The following is a 14648-nucleotide window of genomic DNA, read 5'->3' on the forward strand; positions in this document are numbered from 1 at the left end:
ATTAGTAGTTTAATCCAGAATCCTCAGGGCCCCAAACAAATGAGCAGGCACTAAGGACAGTGATTTGTAAATACGGTAAAAAAAAAAAAAAGGCAGTGATTTGTAAATATGGTAAACAGGTGCCCCCCCTGTTTTTAAATAAAAATCAACCAATTCCACAGCTCTTGTGTTTGCTTGACTTACTATTAAAAAAAGAAACAGCAAGTGCAATGAATTGAGTGGGGTGGGACCTGGAGGTAGGGTGAAGGAAAGGGAAGCACAGAGAAGAGGTAGAAATGCCCTCCCGGGTGTTTCAGGCCATTATCTTTTTTTCAAAGGAAACACAGTCTGGGGGTTTCCACTCAGACTATCTGGACGTGGAATCCCCCATCCAGGCCTCCACAGCTCATTACTTTCGGACTTTTCTTCTTCACCGTTTATATTTCTGTGGTTCTTCACTGCTGCCACAGAAAAGAGGGAAAGGCTTTTTTAAACTTTCCTTTTGCTGGGAGATCAGATACTCTTTCAGAGGAACTCCGGGCTGATTTCCTCATGTTGAATCATGAGCGATAAGCCTCAGGAATGACAACGTCTCACGCAGTAGGAAATCCCCAGAGTGGGTTCTCAGGCTGACGCGTCCCCCCCTTCCCTGCTCACCTTGTCCTGTCGGTCCAGGGCACAGCCCTCCTGGATGAGCGCCGCAATGACCTCAGTGTTTCCCACCACCGTGGCCCGGTGCAAGGCGGTCTGGTCCCCCTGCAGGCGGTGGGAAGGCAGGGACGGTGGTCAGCACTCTCCAGCCCCCCACCACTTGCTCCCCTGCTTCACTGTTCAGGAAGTAAAGACATTATCCTCAGTCACCGAGGGCCAGCTGGGCTCAGTGATCTAGTCAACAGACAGTGCATGCCGGGAAGAATGACTATATTCACAATCTCAGTGGTAACCTCGAGCCAAACTCAGAGCAACCCAGGGCCACAGAGCTGACCTCTGGATGAGGGTCAGGCTCTTACCCGCCACTCCAGGGGATGGCAACGAGACTGTCACAACTGTGATAAGCAGGTCTGAAAGTTAGACTGTGGGCTGTGCAAGGTAACCAGCAATGCCTGGAATCTTTACTCTCTGCTGAGTCCTCTCATTCCCCAGCGTCAGAGGACTCACTAGCCTACTCTGTCACTCAGCAGCACTCAGGGCCCGAGAGTGGGTGGACTCCTTGACTGACTGGCCCTGGCCTAGAGCAAACAATGCAGGGGGATACGTCAGGACATCTGAGGATGGACTCGGGGACTCAGGCTGTCACTGCACATCTCTAAGACTCTTTGAACATCCCATGACAGCATCTTCACTGTTAGGGCTGCATCTGACCCCTTTCTCTGTGATCAGATTCTTGGGATGGCTGGCCTTCTCTTTCTGTGTCAGGGTGCCAAAGGGAAGCTGACTCCCCCTAATTGCAGTTGAGAGGACTAATATCCCAGAGGTAAGACAGTGAAGTCCGTAGCAAGATATAGTCCTGAAGTCTCCAAGAATACATGTTATCTCTGACAGGCACTCAGGAAATCAAGTCCAGGCTGGGGTATAAGCTTGAACAGGGAGATGGGTGGATGGTGTGGAAAATTCCTGGTGGGACAGAAGGGGAGCGGGGCAAGGGGGTCAGGAGATGCGAGTTGTGCAAGCCTTGGGGGACACCTGTCACCTCGCTGGACTTCAAGTTCTTCCTCTGTGAAAGGAGGCAAGGTCCTTCCCTTCCCTTCTTGTGGTCTATGATCTGGGTGGCAAGAGTTTTGCATAAACAATATTCTGGTGGAACCTAGAAGGGACAAAGGACAAAGTACCCTGGGGTACTCCTGCTTCTTAGCCCAAGAGAGGAGAGACCAACTAGAACATGGAGAATACCGAGGCTTTTTAAAGAGGGCTGCACTGCTACCTCGGAGAAGGCAATGGCAAGCCACTCCAGTACTCTTGCCTAGAAAATCCCATGGATGGAGCAGCCTGGTAGGCTGCAGTCCGTGGGGTTGCTAAGGGTCGGACACAACTGAGCGACTTCACTTTCACTTTTCCCTTTCATGCACTGGAGAAGGAAATGGCAACTCACTCCGGTGTTCTTGCCTGGAGAATCCCAGGGACGGGGGAGCCTGGTGGGCTTCCGTCTATGGGGTCACACAGAGTCGGACACAACTGAAGTGACCTAGCAGCAGCAGCAGCAGCAGCACTGCTACCTATAAATAGCCTTCATCAAATACTGATTCTACTTATATCCCTGGGATCTGTAACAAATGACAGTGCACTTTAAAAGCACTTAATCTGAAAAAAAGTTCTGGAGAGAGAACATGGTGATGTTTGCATAACAATGTGAATGTACTTAATGCCAAAGACCTGTGCCCTTAAAAATGGTTAAAATGGTCAATTTTATGTTATGTATAGTTCATCACAATAAAAAGCACTTAATCCTACTTAAAAACCAAATTCACATTCTTAAAACTTTAAAAAAAAAAAACTCCCTTTAAAAATTCATGAGGGGAAATAATATTTATTTTCCTCTTTAAATGTTTTAATTCTTTCCAATTTTTTATATATATAATTTCTAGCATCAAAAAACTGCTATTTATTAAATGTCTAAGCTGTACTGATATACCAGGAACGGGATGGGACTGTGCATGTCTCAGAAGCTTTTCTTTCTCTTCATTCTGTAGAATCTGAGAGATTTCTTCCTGGTTGGGTCAGGACGGTAGAGGTGGTCATTACCATGATTCCATCCACTGTCCATGCCTTCTGTCATCAACCCTCCCCTCAGCATCCTACGCTATGATTCCCATTACAAAGTAGGTTTAGCCTTGCTTTTCTTCTCACTCACCTTTCCAAGACCGCTTACTCAAAGAGGACCCTTTCGATGTGCCATGTCACCAAAAGAATACGGCCACTGGATCAGTGGTTACAGGATGTGGGCAAAGCCATTACACATCCTCTTCAAACAACTTAGGAAGTGGTGCCAGATGAGGTGTACTTAAGGCCCAAACAGATAATCATGAAAAACTGCCCAGTCTCAATTTTTAAAAAAAATTAATTTGAGGGGCAATGCTGAGTCTTCGCTGCTGCGAGGGCTTTTCTCTAGCTGTGGCACACAGGCTTCGGTAGCTGCAACTCCCAGGCTCCAGAGTGCAGGCTAATAGCAGTGGCACACAGGCTTATTTGCTCCATGGCAGGTGGGATCCTCCTGGACCAGGGATCGAACCTGAGTCTCCTGTACTGGCAGGTGGATTCTTTACCACTGAGCCACTGGGGAAGCCCCAGTCTCAATTTTTGAAAACTTCTGTAAGAATCTTCAAGACTGCCTGTTTCCCGATCAGCATCATGATGGGTTTTCCCAAAATGGACCGCAAGTGTAATTTCTTGTTACTGATCTGAAGAGAAAGGAGGTGCCCTGTTCTCAGCAACAAAGGTGAGGGTGCAGCCCCCTTCTTCAGAGTAAACACCGACTTCGTCAGATTTCTAGTTGTTAGAGGCCTTTAACCATTCCTACACACTGCGGGCACACTAACCTGCACTCCTTGGCCCAATTAGAACAACCCTTTTAAGTAACCAAACGTAACCATTTTGTTGTGCATTAAGTGTGGGTCCTGTTGGCGGCCTGGCTTCAGATCAAATGTTTTACTGTGCTTCATGGGCTGCCACTAACTCATGAGCTGAGGCAACTTTGGAGCCAGAACACCACCGTGATTTATTTCTTGCTTTTAGCAAGAATCTCCTGTACCTGCTTCTGTGGGGATAACTTTCCCTTGTGAAATTCTAACTCAACGTAGGAAGCTAAATCTCCATTCTAGTTCAGCCCTTAAAAGAAGATTTCCGGATGGATGAACAGGACTCGGGAGACCTGACGGCCCAGGCGAGGCTGTGGTGGGAGCCCCCTGTGGTGGTCCTCGTGCCCCTGGCACAGGCGTCTCCAGCAGGTCCCTTCTCCCGGCACTGCCCATCTCCAGGACAGAGCCACCCTTCCGTCTTCACACTTCTCGGTCAGAGACGCGCTCAGAGCCAGGGTCCTTGCCTCACACGTGGGATATACAGGACAGTGAAGGCCAGAGCCAGCCATTCCCCACCCTGCATGGCCCTAAAGAGGGACCGTGAGCTCTGCTCACATGAGGTGGGGTGGTTCTGGGTTTCTCTGACACATAAACACCAGCCACCCTGAAGTCACCAAGGTGAGCATCACAGGCCGAGAGACATGAATAGGTAAGTCAAGGGCCACCTCGGGCTGTCTCAGACCTACTCTTCCCCAGAACTTGACATAAATGAACACCTAAGAACCTTTACTGCAACAGGGTCAGTGACTTGCGAATCAATTCTTCCTCCTTTAAAAGTAAAACTTCCTTTGGAAGTAAAAGTATTATTTCAAAAGTATACTTTCTACACAACAGAAAGAGACTCACAGACCTAGAGAATGAACTTGTGGTTGCCAGCAGAGGAAGGACGGGAGGAAGGGATAGTTAGGGAGTTGGGATGGACATGTACACACCGCTATATTTTAAATGGATAACCAACAAGGACCTACCGTATAGCACAGGGAACTCTGCTCAATGCCATGTGGCAGCCTGGATAGGAGGGGAGTTTGAGGGAGAATGGATACATGGATATATACGGCTGAGTCCCTTCAACGTTCACCTGAAACTATCACAGCATTGTTAATTGGCTAAACCCCAATACAAAATAAAAAGTTGAAAAATAAAAGGAAGTAAGTATACTTTTCAAATACTGAAACAAAATGTACCTCTATACATACTTATTAACAGACCTAAGCAGCAACTTAGACATAATCTTTACTTCTCTATGATTTAAAGATCAACCATGAAATTCTGAAATTTTGGAGAAAAAAAAAAGCTGGGAGAAGTTTGGCACGTTCAACAGCATTTACTCATTATCTATTCAGTGAATATTTACTGACTCTCTACTACACTCCAAGCACTGTGGCATCTAATTCTCTCACTTTAGTGATCAAAAAGCCAAGGTCCAGTGCAGTTCAGTGCCTACCTTAGAATAACCAGCTAATTCAGGGTAGCACAGTTGGGACAGGGGCCTCCCAGGTGGCACTAGTGGTAAAGAACCCATCTGCCAATGCAGGAGATATAAGAAATGCAGGTTCGATCCCTGGGTTGGGAAGGACCCCTGGAGAAGGGAATGGCAACCCACTCCAGTATCCTTGCTTGGAGAATCCCATGGACAGAGGAGCCTGGTGGGCTACAGTCCATAGGGTCGCAAAGAGTTGGACACGACGGAGGAGACTTAGCACAAATGTACCCACGGTTGGGGCAGAATTCAAATTGTCAAGGCTTTTTGCACTTGCCCTATGTATGCGGTTTATAACCTGTGAAGTCAATTAACCTTAAACAGGTCTTTAAAACAACTAGGTGCTTCTGGGGGATGGGGCTGCCTGTTTATGGCATCATCAAGCTAAGTACTTTAGCCCAATGCCTTGGCAAGTACAGCACCTGAGAAGTATTTACTGAATGATTAATTACAAAGAAGCAGAAGAAAAACGCTGAAGCTGGAACTTGAAGACCCAGCAAACTTGTAGTTTGGCACTTTGATCTGGAACATGCACATCATGTTCCAGAGTGACTGCAAAGGGACCTGTCTGCAAAGTGCATGAACTGCCAGCTCTCCATTTTTCTAGGACATCAGTGTTTCTTACTTGGAGATTTTAAAAGGTTTGCAAACACTGAGGTCTAAAACTTGGTTCTGAAATACGTGTTCCCTCCTACATGGTGAAAAAGAGTGAGCATAGTGTGGGCAGATTCCAAAGCCAAGGTCATAGAAGAAACCCGTCATGCAAGGGTGGCCCCTGCCCCACTTCAGGAGGAATCCCTCCCAGGTGGCACAGGCAGCCATATTGCAAGGAAGCTCAAGACAGGGTAGGTGCACAAAACAATTGCTGACCTCTTTTTCTCTCTCTGATCTTCTGGGGTTCTTCCTAGCCTGTCTTCTCTGGGTTTTCTTATTTTTCTCTTCCTTCGTGCCTTTTCCCGTGGCCACGGGGTCCTGGACTATTTCTGAGGTGGGGGCTGTGTGATTGCTCATCGACCAATCAGAGATGGCGTTAGTGCTCCAATGAGCGTTGACAGGGCTGGCAGGAAGCAAGAGGGAATTTGCTCCTGGAGTTCCATATTCTAAAGAACTGGTTTCCACAGGTTCAAATTCATAATAATCCCACTCCAGGGCACTGGAGGTCATTCTTCAACTAATTCTCAGTCTTTACCATGATACAAAGCACAGTATCTGTAGAACATGAAGTCAGGAGTAAATTCTTCATAACATTAACATTCTCTATTGTTACCCATCACCTAAGACAGGTAACTTCTGAAATTTTTTTTCCAATACTTAATCTCCCAGTTTCTTTGTTTTTGTTATTTTTTGCTCATGCCTCACAGATTGCAGGATCTTAGTTCCCTGATCAGAGACTGAACCTGGGCCATGGCAGTGAAAGCACTGAGTCCTAACCACTGGACCACCAGGGGACTCCCATTCCCAGCTTCTCTAAAGACCATCCATAAGGAGTTTTCTTCCTCGAATTCCTGCATGGGTTTCAAGGCTGATCAACAAGCAGAGTAAATATATAGAAGACACACAAGAACCATATTCTGACAAATTCATTACTTCAGAACTAGTGGGAGTCAAGAAACCTCCACTTCCAGCTGTTTTTACACTGTTTTGTTGTTGTGTGTGCACTTTTGTTTTGTTTTAAACTGAAACAATATATGCATTGTCTATGGCAAGGGAAAGATGCAAAATATATTAATAATTTCAATAAATAAAGAGTACCCCTCTAACGGTAAAGCTGGCTTTCCTTCTGCTGACAAGTACCCCTTTGGCTACCCTGTGAGAACTCCTGACTAGTTTACTTCCTATCTTGCCTAATATAAACAGCAGCAGTTCTGGAAAGTCTGCATGGCTCTTGCTACAGGAGAACACGTGATACCTGGAGCTCAGGACCTGAGGCAGGAGTGCTGGGTCGTGATGGGTTAGCACCCTGGTATTACTGCAGCCTTGCCACCAAGGCAGCAAGGGCTTTAATTATGCAGAGAAGAGCAGATGCTGGCCCAACATATTTGCACCAACAATTCAATGCCCTGCCTTTCCTGTGGTCAGAATCTCTTCCTGCTCCCTGTATTTTTGCTCCTGTCATGTAAGGACAAAATATAATCAGGTATGTCATGATGGCTACAGTGCTGGGAAAGAAAAAAGTGTATTGTGACCTGGGGTAGAAATCAACAGCTTAAAGCTAGATCAGCATCTTCTGAAAATAATATCCTTGATGACTCAACAGGTTCCAAATATAACCAGAAATTTCTGAATGACACTGACAGCCTTCTGCACATGGATATGACACATTTAATTATTGCTCTGTGAATGCTGTCCTTCTCAACTTGGGTGTTCGCCAAGTTTTCAGACATTACACAGGGACTCAAGACTAGAAGCACTTTGGTGACCCACACTCTAGCCCAACAGAGGGTCTGAACTTTGATAACATTCTGTAAGCACAGTGATTAAGGGTGACTCAGAAAGGGGTTTATGAGTACAAAGTCTCCAAGAGTCTGTGTTCCTCATAAAAGTTCTTACCTCTTCGAGTTCTACTGTACAAATCACAATTAGAGTTAGACACTTTTCAAAAAGAGTTTCCAATCATCATTAGGATTAGCTTATCATTAGGACATTTTCCTAATAGCCCACTGGAGAGCAATTTACATAATCTTTTCCACATTCCTTTCTTAGAGAATCTAGCCTACCCAAAAACCCAATAGGGCTACCCCCTGCAACTACATGACTCCATGCCAGCCACTGCTGATTTACTCAGGAATGGATTCCTGAACCCAAAAGAGCCAAGCAGAATCTCTTTCTAGATAATCGGACTGAAGAAACTCAGAGAAGACTCTCAATCAAAGCAGAGCACCAGTGTGAATCTTTCTGGAGGCATCGTTTTTCTCAGATTACACAAGATCAATGTCCTGTTTTTTTCTTTAAATAGGTCCTTTTAAACTAAATGTATACTAAGAGAAATCAAGGCAAGAAAAGACAAAAATTTAAGTTTTTAAGCTTCATCTTTTTCTCCAGTGGTAAGTTTGATCAGTGATACATTTCCAGCAGACTTGCCCAAACTTGTGTGCATGTGTAGTGTGCTCCTTCATACCAAGACAAGGAAACAGGCAAAACACCCTTCAAGGCCCTGCACTTGAATAATGATAGATAGGAAATAATAATACTCGATAGGAACTATGATGGGGAAACCAAACCACACTTGCTCCTGAGAATGGGTCCCAGAGCAGGGGTTCAAGAGGAACTTCTTCCCACCAAGGTGGAGCTAAAAAGTGCTGGAGAGCAACAACTACTGTCCCTCCCCCACCTCACAGCTAGTTACACGTTGTGGGATTCTATGCAGACAAGCCCGGTTGACAGCCATCCCCCAACAGAATGATGGCTTCTACTCACATCATCCTGGACATCGAGGTCACAGCCAGCCTTCAGCAAGATCTGGACCACAGAAAGATGGCCCTTATTGGCAGCAAGATGCAGGGGCGTCCGGCCATGCTGTTAATGCAGAGCAAACACTGATTTCAGAATAAGGAGTCATAAGAGCAAGCTTTGCACAGCGGTGTTCCTCCCCCGCCTTCAGTTTGGCAAGCAGTGCTTAGATTTACTCAGAATTCAAGTTTGTCTCAGGTAACCTTGGCTATTGGCATTGTGAGCTACGAACAAAATTGTTCAAAATGTGAAGATTTCCTTTAGTGCATAATTTCTACTCCTATTCATCCAACAGGCAAGTAGAAAGTTGAGGGCTTTCACGTCTTCTCTGATTTCCCCACTGGTGTGACAGTCAGGACTGGGGACATGGCCATAGTGTATCTGATGGGGTAAGAGACGGAAGAGCAGCAAAGTGTTAAGCTACTTAGAGATGTCTGGCTAGTAATTCCTCAAAACTGAAACCGCTGAACGAACCATCAGAACAGATTCTCTCCTTTGTAAAACAAATTTAAAAATTTTTTAATTACCAAGTACTTCAATCATTCAAAAATATGAATAATATTTGAAAATGCACATACCCACCATTAACTTTAAGAGAAAACTAAAGAACCCAGGTTCGATCCCTGGGTTGGGAAGATCCCTTAGAAAAGGAAATGGCAACCCACTTTCGTATTCTTGCCTGGGAAATTCTCTGGACAGAGGAGCCTGGTGGGCTGCAGTCCATGGGGTGGCAAAGAGTGGGAGGCAACTGAGCGACTAACACCTTCACTTTCACCAAGCCCTTTAAGAAAAAACTAAAGAAACCACAGCTGTTCCCTGTGAACCCCTCCCATGTCTCATTTCCCCCCAACCCCTAGGGAACCAATCAATCTGGAATTCATCGTTCCTTTGCCTGTTATTATACATTACTGCATGTTTGTAACCATGCACAACAGATAAAAATTGTTCTGCTTGTCTTCAAACCTTACATAAATGTTATTAAACAATGTCATTTAGCAATTTGAGGGGGGGGTCTGACATTCTATTTTTTATTTTAAAAAATACTGTCACATTATTCACTCATTCTGTCACTGGCGAGTTCCAGGCTGTTCCCAGTGGGTGACAGAACACGTGTATGAGAACATCTCCTGTGCCCCTGAGTGGGTGGGCTTCTCCGCCCTGCTCGTGGGTCATAGAGATGACTGTCCCCTGCCAGGGGCTCCTGAGCCATGACACGGAGGCTCACACCCAGAACAGCGCTCTTCAGAGTAAGTCAATTCCTATCTGGAAAACTGACCTTGCCAAGCTCCAAATTCTCCAACTTCTAAAGGAGACATTATGCTCCCTCTGCTTTCTCCCTCCAGTTCACTGTGAAGAAATGTTTCCAAACAGCATTTTACCACAGACCCCACCTATACAGAAACACTCCTGGAGGAATAAGGGTTTCATATGGCCTGAGTCTTTTTTTGCATCTCGACAGAGCTTCCCAAAGCCCTTTATTGATATTCTAGCAGGATAAACACATTTGTGTTCTCGATCAAGGGCCAGTTTGCCATGGGTAACTAGCCTTGCCGGAAAACAGAGATAGCTGACAATAGAGGGTTTTAATTTCAACCTGTGAAATGCAATCAAAGCATTAGAATGATTCTGGAAGGAAAGAGGTCAGAACTCGCATTAAAATTAGCATTCTTAATTAAGAAAAAAGTTTCTCCAAGAAAATAGGCTATAAAAAGCCTTCATAAAAAGGCAGCATCAGAGATGAGATGAAGGCGTGACCTCCCTCGGCTGGCGATTATGTTCTATGCGGGCTGGTTAACCTTGATTCCTCCGACAAACTGTCCACAGCTGATCAGATGAAGCCAAATTGCCTGGTTCCCCTCGCTGGCCTGGCCCCAGGCTCCTCCTACCATGTGTCCTTGTCCAGGACATCCGATCAGTGACCTTCACAATTTTTTAAAATTTTTTAAAATTCTGAACAAAGGGAAGCCCATCGCGATTATAAGGAGAAAGACGTGTGCGGTGAGGAAGGCTGACAAGATGGCAGGACAGTGTTTCTGAGCATCTGGAAAGTGCAGACTGTGACCGGAGGAGATGCCCTGAGAGAGGCTGGGAAGGAGGCCATAGGCCAAGAGGTCAACGGGAGTCAGGTCAGGGGAGCCCTGAGGAACATCCTTGTCAGCAACCAGGGATTACTGCGTGGACGCTGAAGCCCAAGGAGGCAAAAGGGTTTGTCCAAGTGAACACAAATAATCAGAAGGCCAGAGAAGGAAACATGGATGTGGTTTAAAACCAGATCACATCTGGAGGGTGCTTTAGAAACTATAAGGTGTTAACAGAATGGCCCTGGACTAGAGGCACCTTCCTCATCCAAGGTCAGCAGAGTGCCCTCTCCAAAAAAAGGAAAGGTCAGAGGCACTGGAGCTCAACGAGCAAGGTTCAAATCCCAACTCGGACTGATAACACCTGGTTGATTTTGTGTTGGCCACTCTCCTAGGCCCGTTTACTCATCTGAAATAGGAACAGTCTCCACTAACCATTGACGTAGGATAAGGGAGGCAACACCCAGCATCCATCACGTGTTTCCTTCCCTCTGTCTCAGCCCTCACCCCTGAAGACCCCCAACTGCTGCCCCCCCACACCTTTGCCTTGGTGAGATCTTGAGAACGGCACAGACACGGGTAAAGAGCTGGATCTCGGGTGCCCTAGGTAACCAAGTGGGCCCTCGCTGGAGGGTTGAGCTTCCCATCAGCTAGATCTCACCCACGGTCATTTCTGAAATACAGTCGAAGGTCTCCAGTCTCCATGTCTCTCGGGAAGGACCTTCTTTACTGGGAACATCCTTCTCCTGTTCTCCAAGAACGGCCCCAGCTGTCTTCTCCATGCCCACAGCACTTCAGGTCCGCCAAGGAAACCACCCATCCTGTTCTGACTGAACTTCCAACTAGGCCATGGTCTCCCCGTGGGCAGGACTGCACCACAATGAGTAGCCTGCACTAGAGAGTAGCCCCTGCTCACCACAACCAGAGAAAGCCTCTGTGCGACAATGAGGAAAAAATACAAATAATGACTTCAGTAAAAATCTGGAAAGTAAAAGCCAATCATTTGCGATTCTCCCACCCCATACAATGATTTGTCACTTTTATCCTTACTTTTCCACTGCATCTTTTCTATTGGTGCTTTTGCAGTTACATTCACAGTTCACATGAAACTAGCTTGCTTGTGCGTTAATATTAAGCCTTAAACCAGTGGGCTTCAAACTTCATAGGGCAGCAGAACTTTGTTAAAGATAGCTATCTGGGCTCCATTAAAGGCTTTCTGATTTTGTAGGTCTCGGGTGGAGACTGACAATTTGTATTTCTAACAAGCTCCTGTAACTAAAGAGCCTCTTGATGAGGGTGAAAGAGGAGAGTGAAAAAGCTAGCTTAAAACTCAACATTCAAAAAAAGATCATGGCATCCGGTCCCATCACTTCATGACAAATAGATGGGGAAAAAGTGGAAGCAGTGGCAAATTTTATTTTCTTGGGTTACAAAATCACTGCAGATGGTGACTGCAGCCATGAAATTAAAAGACACTTGCTCCTTGGAAGGAAAGCTATGGCCAGCCTAGACAGCATATTATAAAACAGACATGACTTTGCCGACAAAGGTCCATCTAGTCAAAGCTATAGTTTTTCCAGTAGTCATGTATGGATGTTAGAATTGGACCACAAAAAAGGCTGAAAGTGAAAAAGTCAAAGTGTTAGTCACTCGGTCCTATCTGACTCTTCTTGCGACCGCATGGATGGTAGCCCGCCAGGTTCCTCTGTTCATGGGTTCTCCAGGCAAGAATACTAGAGTGGGTTGCCATTCCCTTCTCCAGGGGAATCTTCCTGACCCAGGGATTGAACCTGGGTCAATCCTGCATTGCAGGCTAATTCTTTACCATATAAGCCATCAAAAGAAGGTTGAGCACCAAAGAACTGATGCTTTTGAACTGTGGTGCTGGAGAAGACTCTGGAGACCGCAAGGACATCAAACCAGTCAATCCAAAAGGAAATCAACCCTGAATATTCTTTGGAAGAACTGATGATGAAGTTGAAATTCCAATACTTTGGCTACCTGATGCAAAGAGCCGACTCACTGGAAAAGACCCTGATGCTGGGAAGGATTGAGGGCAGGAGGAGAAGTGGGCGACAGAGGATGAGATGGTTGGATGGCATCACCGAATCAATGGGCATGAGTCTGAGCAAACTCCAGGAGATAGTGAAGGACAGGGAAGCAGTCCATGGGGTCACAAAGAGTTGGATACAACTCAGTAACTGAACAACAAACAACAACAAGCTCCCAGGAGAAGCAGATGCTGCTAGTATTAGGACATTTTTCGAGCTATAACATAAATGATGGGTTTTCAACACTGTTGCACCATAGATTCATCTGAAAATATTTTTAAATCTCAAATTTTATGCCCAGATTCCATCAAGCTAGGGTGGGGTCTCAGCGTGGGTATTTTCGAAGTCCATTTGACAAACGTGAACCTGGAGGTTATAAGTCCCTCCTTGAAGGCTTTAGCTGTGCAGGTTCTCCAACCTGCCCTGGGGTCAGGACCGGCCATCTGAGACCAGTGGGGCAGGGGCTGCAGGACCCTGCAAGGCAGCACATCTCCCTGATCCGACCAGGGAGGGGCAGAGGCTTGGAGCCACTCGCTTTCAGGGAAGTCAACAGCAAAGGGCCTAGAGACGTTGCCAGGCAACAACCACAGAAAAAGTGGCCTTACTGTCAACAACTCGGGTCTGGGTGCTGATTTGTTCTGGCAGGTTGAGCCCTGTGGGTCCTGATTTCTAGCAGAATTGCTGCACTGGAACTTCAGAGTGACTCCCGATCCAGCAGGTGACCCATAAATTATACTCACAGGTATCATAAAGAGCGCTCTGAACGAAAAGTCTCTCTCTGCTATTCATTTGGAAGAGCCTAACTCCCAGCTGGAGGTGGGAGAGCTATTTTACACAGCTAGTGGGAAGCTGCTAGAGAACACCGGGAGCTCAGTTTGGTACTTCGTGATGACCTCAAGGGGTGGGGTGGGGTGGGGTGGGAGGTCCAAGAGGGAGGGGATATATGTATACATATGGCTGGTTCACTTCATTGTACAGCAGAAACTAACACAACGTGCGCACTAAGTAGCTTCAGTCATATCTGACTTTTTTCGACTCCATGGTTCCTCTGTCCATGGATTCTCCAGGCAAGAATACTGGAGTGGATTGCCATGCACTCTTCAGGGGACCTCCCACACCCAGGGATCAAACCCACACCTCTTATGTCTCCTGCACTGGCAGCTGGAAAGCTTTTAATTAATACAACATTGTAAAAAATTTGTATTCCAGTTTAAAAAATAAATAAAATTAAATTGCCGGGGGCAAAAAAAGACTCTCTCTTCATACAGACTCCATGATGCCCGGGAGTGCTGGGTCACAACCCTGGTCACTCATTACTCCAGCCAGGACCTGGAGGTTGGTTCACAGCTCCTCTCTCCTACTTAGGTATCATTGATCCTCCTTATTAAAGGGCCGGCCTTTCACACAGACAACGCTTGTCCCACGAACACCTGCTCCATGGATGCCTGCCCCATGGATGCTGAGTCTCGACTCCTCAAGGCGGCCACCTGGTCTGAGAGTGGACCCAAGAAGTGAGAAGGAGCTTAGGCATTCTTGGAACACTTTGTTGAATGATACATTTTTGCTCGAGGTCACAACAGACCCATGGGGCAAAGGGAAGCTAAAGTAATTGAGGCTCATGAGCTCGAAGAAATAAAACAACTGAACCTTCTTAACCAGGGATTGTTATAAGGAGGGCCTTTGCAGAGATGTGACCCATATGGGGGAAAACAGTTTGACAAGAAGCATTTAGGTATAACCTAAATCAGTGTAATAATATCAAAGTGATAAGTCTTCCTTTCTTCAGATCCTGAGAAATATAATAGATCAGAGTCATGCAGTCTTTTTTGAGGCCAATAAAGTCTGTCTGCATTACCTGAAGCTTTAAGGAAGGAATAGAAAATAGGAAACAGAGAGATGGGGAGCAAGAAAGTGGTAACCTTAGTGAAGTTAGAGTGGCACAAAATTATAGAAGATTCCCCACCAACTTTCTTAGGTGGCCCCAGGGTCTCTTATCATAAACAGTATTTCCAGAGCTCCAACTGTTTGGAGTGATGTA

General features: G+C 46.0%; 1 protein-coding gene across 4 annotated transcripts in view; it reads right to left on the reverse strand.

The window, feature by feature from the left end:
• Positions 1 to 14648, reverse strand: part of ANKRD6 (ankyrin repeat domain 6) — a 183114-nt gene that overhangs the window by 28085 nt on the left and 140381 nt on the right. For 3 of the 4 annotated variants that reach the window (XM_055433192.2, XM_055433194.2, XM_055433189.2), the window contains exons 3-4: positions 8449 to 8547; positions 637 to 735 (exon numbers count right to left, since the gene is read on the reverse strand). In XM_055433192.2, the coding sequence (XP_055289167.2) occupies positions 637 to 735; positions 8449 to 8547 (198 nt within the window). The remainder of the gene's footprint in view (positions 1 to 636; positions 736 to 8448; positions 8548 to 14648) is intronic. The other variant, XM_055433191.2, reaches the window with a different exon arrangement.

The sequence above is a fragment of the Moschus berezovskii genome, chromosome 10 (assembly GCF_049115385.1).
Source record: "Moschus berezovskii isolate FMDL1 chromosome 10, NW_MosBer_1.0, whole genome shotgun sequence".
NCBI lineage: Eukaryota > Metazoa > Chordata > Mammalia > Artiodactyla > Moschidae > Moschus > Moschus berezovskii.